The 12,627-nt window shown below is 36.3% G+C and overlaps 1 protein-coding gene across 7 annotated transcripts in view; it reads left to right on the top strand.

The window, feature by feature from the left end:
* The window catches only part of RIF1 (replication timing regulatory factor 1), a 62,510-nt gene that overhangs the window by 9,677 nt on the left and 40,206 nt on the right, over positions 1-12,627 (top strand). For all 7 annotated transcript variants that reach the window (XM_021076097.2, XM_013990617.3, XM_003359718.6 and 4 more), the window contains 7 exons: positions 2,026-2,164; positions 5,598-5,749; positions 9,755-9,872; positions 10,852-11,013; positions 11,222-11,332; positions 11,962-12,024; positions 12,262-12,362. In XM_021076097.2, the coding sequence (XP_020931756.2) occupies positions 2,026-2,164; positions 5,598-5,749; positions 9,755-9,872; positions 10,852-11,013; positions 11,222-11,332; positions 11,962-12,024; positions 12,262-12,362 (846 nt within the window). The remainder of the gene's footprint in view (positions 1-2,025; positions 2,165-5,597; positions 5,750-9,754; positions 9,873-10,851; positions 11,014-11,221; positions 11,333-11,961; positions 12,025-12,261; positions 12,363-12,627) is intronic.

Below are 12,627 nucleotides of genomic sequence, written 5' to 3'. Positions count from 1 at the left end.
GGCACCTAACCCTGCATTTTCCTTAGAAGCCATTGCTTATAATTTGCTAATTCAGTGTTGAGGCAACTCTGTAGAACATAACTATGGCAAATAATGAGAACTGACTGTATGTTCTGCCTTTAAGCCAGCTTTTTTGGGGGAAAGGGGGAGAATTGTGGTAAATAGACACGGTATAACAGACTTCTGATAGAGTTCAGTGGCATTAATATTAACGGTTATGTAATCATCACTATCTATACCCAGAACTTTTTCACCATCCCCAACAAAAACTATAAATGTTAAATAGCAGTGACTCCCTTTTCCCCACTCTGTGCAGCCCCTGGTAACCTCTTTTATACTTTATTTCTGTATTCACTTATTCAGAAGTTTTGATCTTTGATCCATTTTGAGTTTATTTTTGTATATGGTGGAAGGCAAGGATCTAGCTTCATTCTTTTGCGTGTGGATACTCACTTTGCCAAGCACCATTTGTTAAAAAGACTTGATGTTGAATGGTCTTAGCACTCTTGTTGAAAATCCGCTGACAGTGTATGTGAGTCTGTTTTTAGGATCTTTATTCTTTGTGTTTGTCCTTATGTCTTTATCACATGCTTTCATTAGTATAGCTTTGTAATAGTTTGGAAGTCAAGGAGATGAGTCTTTGAACTTTTTTTTTTAATTGTTTTTGGCTATTTGGCATTCTTTATAATTACATAATGAATTTGAGGATCAACTTTTGTTTTTCCGTGAAAAATAAAAATTCAACACAATACAGATTGTTGAATCTGTAGATTGCTTTGGGTAGTATCGACATTTTAATGATGTTAAATCTTGTATTTGTGAACACAGGATGGTTTTCCATTTATTTAGGTTTTTTCCATTGTAGTCAACAGTACTTTGTAGCTTTTAGTTTAAAAATCTTTTAACCTCTGATTAAATAAATTTCTAAGTGTTTAATTTTTTTAAGGTGCTATTGTAGATGGAATTGCTTTCCTGATTTCCTTTTTAGATGTTGGTTGCTGTTATGTAGAAAAAAACTGACTTTTCTGTGTTGGTTTTGTATTTTGCAACATTGCTGAAATTATTTTATTAGCTCTAGTAGCTTTCTTGTGGATTTTTGTGGATTTCAAAGCAATTTTTTTTCACTATTTATTTCTGGGGTTTTTTGGTTGTGTTTTTGGTCTTTTCAGGGCTGTACCTGCAGCAGTGGACATCCCCAGGCTAGGGGTCTAATTGGAGCTGCAGCTGCCGGCCGACGCCACAGCCACGGCAACTCAGGATCTGAGCTGCGCCTGTGACCTACACCACAGCTCAGGGCCACGATGGGAACTCCATATTTCTGTTCTTTTCAGATTACATACGGACTAGAGCTACTTATGATTGTTACTGTTCTTTTTGTGTTTCTTTTCTTGGGAAGCATTGTTTACTTGTCGTTTTTCACTTAATTATTTTCCCTGCCCTTTTCAGTACATCTGAAAAGATGAATAGTTTCAGGGTTAATTTCTTATTTTTTTGTTCTGTTTGTTTGCTTTTTAGGGCCATACCCATGGCATATGGAAGTTCCCAGGCTAGGAGTCAATCAGAGCTACAGCTCCTGTGACACCACAGCCACAGCAATGTGGGATCTGAGTAGTGTCTGTGCCCTGCGCCACAGCTCATGGCAACGCCAGATCCTCAACCTATGGAGCGAGGCCAAGGATCCTCATGGAAACTAGTCAGATTCATTTCTGCTGTGCCACAGAGGAATGCCTCTTACTTTTTCTGTAATAGTCAAATTTTCTTATATGAATACTTTGTAAAATATTTTTAGTGAAATTTGGGGTTTATCTAACATTCCAAATATTCTTTAATGTTTTTGGAATATTGTGTATTATCTACTTCATGGAACTTTGGTGAATTTTGAATATACATACAGAATTCAGTACTTTAAAAAATTTAAATTCCTTGTATTTTTACATAGTTAACACTGAATGAATTAGATAATCACTGTTAGGGCCAGTATAGTCTTTCAGACAGATAAATAACTTATTGCTTTTTCCTTTTTAGACCTTGCATCGAAGTGGGAGTTTCATAAATTCTCTGTTACAGCTAGAAGAACTGGGATTTCGTAGTGGAGCACCCATGATTAAAAAAATAGCTTTTATTGCTTGGAAGAGTTTAATAGATAATTTTGCTCTAAATCCAGGTTAGTAACATTTTAAAATTTCAATTTTTAATGACTTTTACTTAAGTATGATGATAAAAAGCTTTTCTGATTTTTTTACTTTGTATTGGATATTATTTTTTCCTATTAAAATTTTTAGTTTTTTATTGTAGTTGACTTGTGTTCACAAGTGTGTTAGTTCAGGTGTACAGCACAGTCATTTAGTTGTACTTATATATCTATGAATATTATTTTAAGGGAATAAATTTGTAACTAAAAATAGAATTCAAAGGGTAGACGTTATTGAAAATCAGATATAAAATTTTTTTCATGCGGCTATTTCAAAAATGGAACAAAGCGACAAATACCATCTGTGGCTTTCTTAGTACGTTCCAACACAGTTGAGCATTTTAGATACTTGTCATTTAATCATCACAGTAGACCCCAGATGTAAGTATTATCACTATTTTAGAGAGATTAACTAGTTTATGAAAGGTCACACAGCCAGTAGATGATAGCAAACAATTGTGATTGCTATGGAATAAAAGTACTATGACTGAGAAACTTCTTTTCTTCAGCATTTTTAGAACAGCACCTCATAGTGGGTTAATATGGGTTAATAACATGTGGAGGTGATTCAGGAGTTCCCGTCATGGCTTAGTGGAGAAGAATCTGACTAGTATTCATGAGGATGCAGGTTTGATCCATGGCCTTGCTCAGTGGGTTAAGGATCTGGCATTGCCATGAGCTGTGGTGTAGGTCGCAGACGCAGCTTAGATCCCATGCGGCCGTGGCTCCATTTCGACCCCCTAGCCTGGCAACCTCAATATGCCACGAGTGCAGCCCTAAAAAGATAGAAGATTTAAAAAAAAAAAAAATAGAAGTGATTCATTTTGATTTACCTTACCCTCTTATATTGTCCACTGGAAGTGTTTAATATGTATATGAGAAAGAGTATTTCACCCAAAAGTGGGTCAGAATGTACCTACATAACTGGGTAGTTAGTCTTAGGTATAATTGATACTCTTTACAAGATCTGCTATGAATAGTGTTAGTTTCATCCTGTTTTCCCTTGCCGGAGACTTTTTTTTGCTTTTTGGGGGCCACACCCGAGGCATATGGCAAATGGCGGTTCCCAAGCTAGGGGTCCGTTGGAGCTACAGCTGCCAGCCTACGCCACAGCCACACGGGATCTGAGCCGCATCTGCGACCTGCACCACAACTCACAGCAAAGCCTGATCCTTATCCCATTGAGCAAGGCAAGAGGTTGAACCTGCAACCTTGTGGTTCCTAGTCAGATTCATTTCTGCTCTGCTATGGCGGGAACTCCCAGAGACCATTAATAATCCCTTTTCTTCTCTTTTTAAAATGTGTTTTGTACAGTAATTGCATTAACTACTTCTGTTGAAAATATTGGTAAAAGTCCATTGACGGGCACAAATTTTAATGGAAAATGTCCCCTTTTTGGGTTATTGTTTATGAACTGGCGGTGTAAGATACTGTTCAGTATTAAATCTGTTGGAATTATGTGTAGTTGAGTGTTAAAGCATAAAAGATGAATGATCTAAGATAAATAAAATGCTATCTGAGAAATAAACGAAGACCTAGAGAATCTATGACTGGTATTACGGATCTAGGCAGTCATCAAGGAATCGGGATTCCTGTCTTTCTGTTACGTTCAGTATGCCTTAGTTGTAGACTGCAGGAAAAAAGGAAGACAGAAGGGGCAAAAGTGAACTTCTTCAAGCTGAGTCAGCTATCTATAAAGAGCATTTCTGAAATTCCATGTACACTTTCACTTAAATCACATTGAGAGAATTGGCTAAATGGGAGACTAGTTAAAATAGTCAAAAATTGGGTCCCTACCACTGTTCTGAATGAAAGCAGGTCTTGTAACTAAAAGAATGGATTGTTGCACAGCAGTTAATAGGAATTTTTTTTCTCTCATGGGTAGAATATAGTTCAAAAAGAATTAGAAAATTTGTTTTCACGGTATTCTGACTTTGTTCTTCTTTTAGAAATGCTAATTGAAAGCTGAATGGCAGAGTAGTTGTAAGAAACACTCATTCTCAGTCACACACACATTGTAAACACTGGCATAAGTATTTTGTTTAAAGAGGTGTAGTTAATGTTTATGTGGAATTTTAGCAATCTGATGATTATTTATGTAGAGTGGACCTAAATCCAAATGAATAATTACATTTCCAAAATCTAATTAATAGCACCAACAATTAAAATGTTTGATAAATTACTAGTAAATTTTTAAAATGACTTTTTATTTTTTTGTCTTTTTAGGGCCAAACTTGTAGCACATGGAGGTTCCCAGGCCAGAGGTCCAATTGGAGCTGTAGCTGCTGGCTTAAGCCATGGCCACAGCAACACCAGATCTGAGCCACGTCTGCGGCATGCACCACAGCTCATGGCAATGCTGGATCCTTAACCCACTGAGCAAGGTCAGGAATTGAAGCTGCATCCTCACAGAACTAGTCAGATTTGTTTCTGCTGAGCCATGACGGGAACTCCAGACAAGTTTTTCTAAGGTAAAGCTATTCCTCTATTTTTTTTTAAGGGCTGCACCCGTGGCATATGGAGGTTCCCAGGCTAGGGGTTGAATCAGAGCTATAGCTGCCAGCCTATACCACAGCCACAGCAATGCCAGATCCGAGCAGAGTCTGCGACCTACACCACAGCTCACAGCAATGCCGGATCCTTAACCCACTGAGCAAGGACAGGGATCGAACCTGCAACCTCATTGTTCCTAGTTGGATTCGTTAACCACTGCATCACGACGGGAACTCCTCCTCTTAATTTTTTTAATCTGTAAAATGGAGATAATGAGAATACTAAAGCAGTGTGGTAAGAGTTTCTCAACATTTTAGTGTATTACATGGACAGTTTACAATTGTGGAGAATTGTAATGTGTTGGAGGGAGTTTAGCAGCATCCCTAGATGCAGCCCACTAGATACCGGTAACAGTTTCCATACTCCTGTGTTGCAGTTGTAACAACCAAAAATATTGAATGGTGGAAAAAATCAGCCCTGGCATGTGATATCTAATAAATGTTAATTATTACTTTGAAAAATAAGTCTTATTAATAAGTATGTAGAACAGACACAGCTTGTGATTTAGAGAAAAAAAAAATTTTTAAATATGCTTTTTAAGGCCACACTCATGGCGTATGGAAGTTCCCAGGCTAGGGGTTGAATTGGAGCTACAGCAGCCAGCCTACACCACAGCTCATGATAACACTGGGTTCCCTGATCGAGGCCAGGGATCGAACCTGCATCCTCATGGATATTAGTCAGATTTGTTTCCACTGAGCCACGACGGGAACTTCTAAAAATTGCTTTTAATTAAAAAAAAAAATGTATGTATATACCTCTTGCTATGGTAAGGGGATTTTGCGTATTATCATTCTTAAAATTCAATCTTAGCTCTTACGTGTTTCTGCCTGGGTTTTTATTTTCTTTTAAGAAATACTATGTAGTGCAAAAAGACTGAAGTTGTTAATGCAACCTTTGAGTTCTATCCATGTGAGAACAGAAGCTCTAGCACTGACAAAACTAGAAGTCTGGTGGTATCTATTGATGAGACTAGGACCTCACCTTCCTGCTAATTTTGAACAGGTAACATTACAATGTTGACTATGGTATTTTATGTGTGTGTGTGTGTTTTTTAAAATAATGTGTTCTTAAATTCTTATGAATTGAATCCTTCAGTTCTACTTTTGCTACATTATCAGACATTGTATGAAACATTTTTTTCTCCCAACTCAGAACTTGAGTTCATTTCTCCCAAAGGATATATTTCAATTCTCTGAAATAGAGCCTCTAAAACCTTTTTAATCAGCAAATACTCAACTATCTATTCTTACTCTAGAGGTGTTATGAAAGATTTTTTAAAAAGGCATTTCATAAGACTTAGAATATAATTGAGAGTAGAGTCAACATTACCAAAATAGAAATCATGGGCTATGCTAATTAGTTACAAAGTTGGATCAATTCTAATTTTTTTGTATGCCCTTTTTCTAGGCTATGTAGTGATGACCAATCATTTAATCTCATTGTAGCTTTTCATTATTGTTAAAAATGAGTAGTTTCCTTCAGATTTTGATATCCTTGCTTAAATCTTCTTTTGCACTTACTCCAATCTTTGGTTTCTTTTTTAACTAAGTTTTTTGTTTTGTTTTATTTTTTATCTTTTTGCCTTTTCTGGGGCCACTCCCACAGCATATGGAGGTTCCCAGGCTAGGGGTCTAATTGGAGCTACAGCTGCTGGCCTATGCCACAGCCACAGCAACATGGGATCCGAGCCGCGTCTGCAACCTACACCGCAGCTCACGGCAACACCGGATCCATAACCCACTGAGCACAGCCAGGGATCAAACCCACAACCTCATGGTTCCTAGTCTGATTCATTAACCACTGAGCCATGGCGGGAACTCCTTATCCTTGGTTTCTGAATTATTTTACAGTTAAATAAAAAAGGGTAGCTCTGATAACTCCTTTTATATTTCTTTTTTATCTTAAGTATAGTTACAATGTTGCATTAGTTTCTGGTATACAGCAGAGTGATTCAGATTTATAAATATATATATGAATATTCTTATTCTTTTCTATTACAGTTTATTACAGGATGTTGAATATAGTTCCCTGTGCTATACAGTAGGATCCTGTTTTTTTTCTATTCTGTATATAGTAGTTGGCATCTGCTAATCCCAAACTCCCAATTCATCCGTCTCCCACTCCCTCTTCCTTTTGGCATCCACAAGTCTGTTCTGTATGTCTGGCTCTGTTTTGTAATAAGTTCATTTGTGTCACATTTTACATTCCACATATAAAATGATACTATATGATATCTGTCTTTCTCCTTCTGACTTCACTTAATATGATAATCTCTTGGTCCATCCAGGTTGCTGCAAATGGCATTATTTCATTCTTATGGCTGAGTAGCATTCCATTGTGTGTGTGTGTGTGTGTGCGCATGCACACACACGTGCATGTATGTGTACACCTTACATCTTTATCCATTCATCTGTCAATGGATGTTTAGGTTGCTTCCATTTCTTGGCTGTTAGGAATAGTTCTGCAATGAGCATACAGGATGCATGTGTCTTTTTCAAGGAAAGTTTTGTCCAGCTGTATGCTCAGGAGCAGGATAACTGGATTAAATGATAGATCTTATTTAGTGTTTTGAGGAGCCTCCATACTGTTTTCCATAGGGGCTTCACCAACTTAGATTTCCACCGACAGTGTAGGAGAGTTCCCTTTTCTCCACACCATCTCTGGCATTTATTTTGATGACCGTTCCAACTAGCATGAGGTGATGTCTCATTGTGGTTTTGATTTTCAATTTTCTGATAATTAGTGACGTTGAACATCTTTTCACATGCTTGTTGGGTGTCTGTGTGTTGTCTTTGGAGAAATGCCTGTTTAGGTCATCTGTCCATTTTTCATTCGGGTTGTTTGTTTGTTACTGAGTTCTGTTTGTGTGTTTTAGAAATTAAGCCCTTGTCGATCACAATGCAAATATTTTCTTCCAGTCCATATTATATATTGTCATTTCGGTTTTTTTTGTTTGTTTGTTTGTTTTTGTCTTTTTGCTATTTCTTGGGCCGCTCCCGCGGCATATGGAGGTTCCCAGGCTAGGGGTCGAATCGGAGCTGTAGCCACCGGCCTACGCCAGAGCCACAGCAACGCAGGATCCAAGCCGCATCTGCGACCTACACCACGGCTCACGGCAACACCGGATCCTTAACCCACTGAGCAAGGGCAGGGACCAAACCCGCAACCTCATGGTTCCTCGTCGGGTTCGTTAACCACTGCGCCACGACGGGAACTCCTGTCATTTCGTTTTTATGGTTTGCTTTGCAAAAGCTTTTAAGTTTCATTAAGTCCCATTTGTTTATTTTTGCTTTTATTTCTGTTGCTTTGGGAGACTGACCTAAGAAAATATTGGCACAATTGATGTCTGAATGTTTTGCCTGTGATCTCTTCGAGAAGTTTTATCGTGTCATGTTTTATGTTTGTCTTTAAGCCATTTGTGTATAGTGTGTGGGGGGTTTTCTAACTTGATAATTTACATGCTGCTGTCCAACTTTGCCAACACCACTTGCTAAAGAGACTGTCTTTTCTCCATTGCATATTCTTGCCTCCTTTGTCAAAGATTAATTGGCCCGAAGTGTGTGTATGTTTCTGGGCTATCTATCTATTCTCTTCCAATGATCTGTGTGTCTGTTTTTGTGCCATACCACACTGTTCTGATTACTGTTGGTTTGTAATTGTCTGAAGTCTAGTAGGAAGGTTATGCCTCCAGCTTTGTTCTAATTCCTCCCTACTGCTTTGGCAGTTCAGGTCTTTTGTTGTTCCATATAAATTTTGGAATTTTTTTTTCTAGTTCTATGTAAAATGTCATGTGTAATTTGATAGGCATCATATTAAATCTGTAGATTGCTTTGGGTAGAATGACTGTTATAACAATATTAATTCTTCCAATTTAAGAAGATGGGATATATTTCCATTTCATTGAATCATCTTCAGTTGATTATTTGTTTTATGGTTCTCAGATGTAAGTCCTTCACTTCTTTGGTCAGGTTAATTCTGAAGTATTACAATTTTTTGATGTGATTTTAAAAGAGTTTTGTTTTTTTTTACTTTCCCATTTTGGTGTTTCATTGTTAGTGTAGAGAAGTGCAGCAAATTTCTGTATGTTAATCTTATATCCTGCTACTTTGCTGATTTGTTTATCAGTCCTTTTATCCTTTTCATTTCTTTTTTCTTTCTGTAGTTGCACCTGTGGCATTTCAAACTTTCCAGGCCAGGGGTCAAATCAGAGCTGCAGCTGGGGCCTTTGCCACAGCCACGGCAACACCAGATCTGAGCTGTCACAGCTCACGGCTACCCCAGATCCTTAACCCACTTTGTGAGGCTAGGGATTGAACTCACATCCTCACAGTTGACATTTATTAGGTCCTTAACCTGCTGAGTCATAACAGAAACTCTTTTTCATTTCTTTATTGCTTATCTTGGAATTTGGAGTACATTTACTTTTGGATCTGTAGTCTTCTAGTCTGCATAAATAACTTCATAGCACTGAGTGTGTTCTTGGAAAAGGGGGACTTAAAAATATACTTGAATTTTTTAACAGGTTCTTTTAAAATTTTGATTGTTCAGTAAGTTTTTAAACTTGATAGAGCAAGAACTAATTAAAATTGGACACTGATTATAAGGTAATTGGGATCATAATTTTTCCAAATTCTACCATTGTAAGGTCTTAGTAGACTAATCTTATCTGATTGTTCCACCCATTCATTGACATAACTACTCATTGGCTGGATTTGACAGGTGTTAAAATGATCTTAGAAATGAGCTAACTTAAGATGTTTTTTAAAAAGCTTGAAATAGCCTACCAATAGCATTAAAACTCATGCAGAGCTATTTGCAAAAGCAAATTTAGAGTTGAAATTTATAGATAGTACATATTTAGGTCAAATATAGTTCTAATAAAAATTTCACTTTTCCAAACTTTACTTCTTTACTTTTAGCCTTTGCATCAAAAAAACCAATAAAAAGTATGACAGTCATGTAGTTTACAGATAGAGTTTCTTCCCTTCTCTTTTTTAACCCCAATAGGTTTGTGTGCCTCTGATTCAAAGCACAATAAGCATCGATTCTAATGCTTCACCTCAAGGCAGTTCATCTCGTGTAGCTACTTCTCCAGGTTTAAATCCTATGACTCCTGTACACAAAGGTAAGTGGTAGACCCATTTGGGTTTTTTTTTTTTAAAGGCTTACCCATTTGGGTTTTTTTTTTTTAAAGGCTTTGAATGGAGTCTTTGTTCGGTGTTATTTACATAAAATGAAGCAGGAGGTAGTTCTAATTTTGACGCCCTTATCACAAAATTGTTTTGATTATTTTCTGTATTGTTAGTGTTTACTGTTGTAACTGAGGTTGTCATAGTAGGAAAGGTCAACCTTTTTCTACTGTATTAAGTGAAGTGCATTATAGGCCCTTACCTTTTTTTCAGAATTAGAATCTTAGAGCTGTTATTAAGAATAACATCTTTTGAGTTCCCATTGCAACTCAGCAGTGACGAACCTGACTGGTGTCCATGAGGATGAGATGCGGTTTCAATCCCTGGGCCCTCTCAGGGGGTTAAGGATCCGGTGTTGTTGTGAGCTGTGGCTGGTAGCTGTAGCTGTTTCGACCCCCCCAAAAAAATCTTAACTGATGTAAGAAATGTGGTATATGTAATACGTATATTGATGAAAGAAGATTGCTATTACTATTTTATGTTAACCATTCTGAGTCAGATTTTTATATTTAACTTTTAGGAAAATTTTAAGTTATGGATTAATGCCTGAGAATTATCTTCATTTAAATGGTGTGTGGCACTAATATTTGTTCTTAACCTAGTAAGATTAGTAATTAGGAACTGTGTTGGGAGGGGGTGTATTTTTTAGCTGCACCTGTGGCATATGGAAGTTCCCAGGCCAGGAATAGAACCCTCACCCTGCAGCATCCTGAGCTGCTGCAGTGACAAGACTGGATCCTTAACCTGATGTGCCACAAGAGAACTCCTATTGTGTGCTTTAAACAAAAACTCTTCAAATTTTATTTGAAAGACAAATTATTTACTTTTAAAAGTATATTTCATTGAAATAAAGTATATCCATTTATGTAACTGAACCTTACATGACTTATCTTTTTTGTTTGATTTTTTTTAAAGGTGCTTCTCCTGTAACTCCTCGGATGAATTTGAGTTCGAATTTTGGTGGAATGGCAACGATCCCCTCTATTCAACTTTTGGGACTTGAAATGTTGCTTCATTTTTTATTAGGTCCAGAAGCCTTGAGTTTTGCTAAGCAAAACAAACTTATACTGAGCTTAGGTATTTATTTGTTTTAAACATAATTTCAGTTATTCAGAAAGTTCAGAACAATGTGTATTGGAGAGAAGAGATATTTTCTCCGCCAAAATGTTCTATAACTATATGCGAAATAAAATGAAACATTTTTAATAGAAAACATCAGTTTTATATTTAGAAATTTATTTCTTACAGTTTGGTTTTGCACAATTGTCTTTTTTTTCTCTTTCAGAGCCACTTGAACATCCATTAATCAGCAGCTCTTCTTTTTTTTCCAAACATGCTAATACACTTATCACCGCTGTTCATGATAGTTTTGTTGCAGTTGGGAAAGATGCTTCTGGTAAATATTGAAAGAAGATTTTTTTTTTCTAGTTAAACCTGTGTTTAAAAGAAAAAGGAAATAATATTTATATAGTGCCACCTTTGTCCTGATTATGCTGCAACAGTTTACGTATAATTTATTAATTCTCACAGCAACCTTTGTGTTAGCCCATTTTGCAGATGAGGGATTGTGTTGTACAGAGAAGTAAATAACGTGTGTAAAATTACATAGTAAATGATGGAGCTATGATTCAAATCTGGGAGTCATAGTTGATGCCACACCTACATATAAAATCATATGTTTTATGGTCTTATCAAATATTAACTGGCTGAAAAATTCTAGTGGTCTTCAGGTATCTTGTATCTTTCATTGTTTTTCCTTGCCTCAGAAATGAGAGGTATTCAATACAGATGATGGAAAATAAGAATTACCCTTAGTAGGTTATAGTCCTTTTGAAAAAACCTTTCTTTAGACAAAAATGAGAAGATTAGGTATATAACTGGGTTACAAGTTGGCTGTTACAAGCAGAATTATATTTTAAATTGTTCAATTTATTTCTGTAGTTATAAAGATGAAAGGGAGAGCCTTTGTAGTAAAAAGCCTTTGTAGCCTTTTTGCTTAGTTCTGAATTACATTTTGTTTGACAGATGCAGTTATTGGTGCTATTTGGAAAGAGCTAATTAGCTTGGTGAAGTCAGTTGTTGAATCAGGTAAGCACTATAATGATCAAAAGATTTTCGTAGCACTCACGAATTCTTTGGTTTTCAGATGTAAAATTTATTTTAAAATCAAATTTTGAAGTATCATATATTTCAGACTTTGCTTTTAAGCGAAATACTTTGTTGATTTAATTAAAACCGCTTTTTAAATAGCTCTCTAAGTATATATTGTTATCCCTAAAAATCTTAAATATTTAGAACAACACCCTTCCTTTTGCTTTTTGATAGGTAACAGAAAAGAGAGGCCCGGTTCTGAAGTTTTGACCCTCTTATTAAAATGTCTAGAAAGTATAGTGAAGTCAGAAGTATTTCCTGTATCAAAAATGCTGGTAAGTGTAATATATATATGCTGGAATTTTAAAACCATCTTTTGAAATTGAGTTTTATATTGAGGATACTGGCACAGATCAGGATTTGGGAAGGCATTTTATATCAGGTATTTATCAGCAATTTTGCCCTGTAATAAATGCTATTCCTTTGACTTTAGAGTCATTTTAAACCTTCTTAATAAAGTAAATGACAGCAATGACAACTGTAAGTCTTCCAGTGTGATAAGAATAGATTATACAGAGAAAATGGGATATAGGGCATGAA

Source organism: Sus scrofa, chromosome 15 (genome assembly GCF_054392235.1).
Source record: "Sus scrofa isolate SSC_HxYL_T2T_F1_AM1 chromosome 15, Sscrofa_HxYL_maternal_Yorkshire_Landrace_v2.0, whole genome shotgun sequence".
NCBI lineage: Eukaryota > Metazoa > Chordata > Mammalia > Artiodactyla > Suidae > Sus > Sus scrofa.
This window is presented reverse-complemented; position numbering and strand designations above follow the sequence as displayed.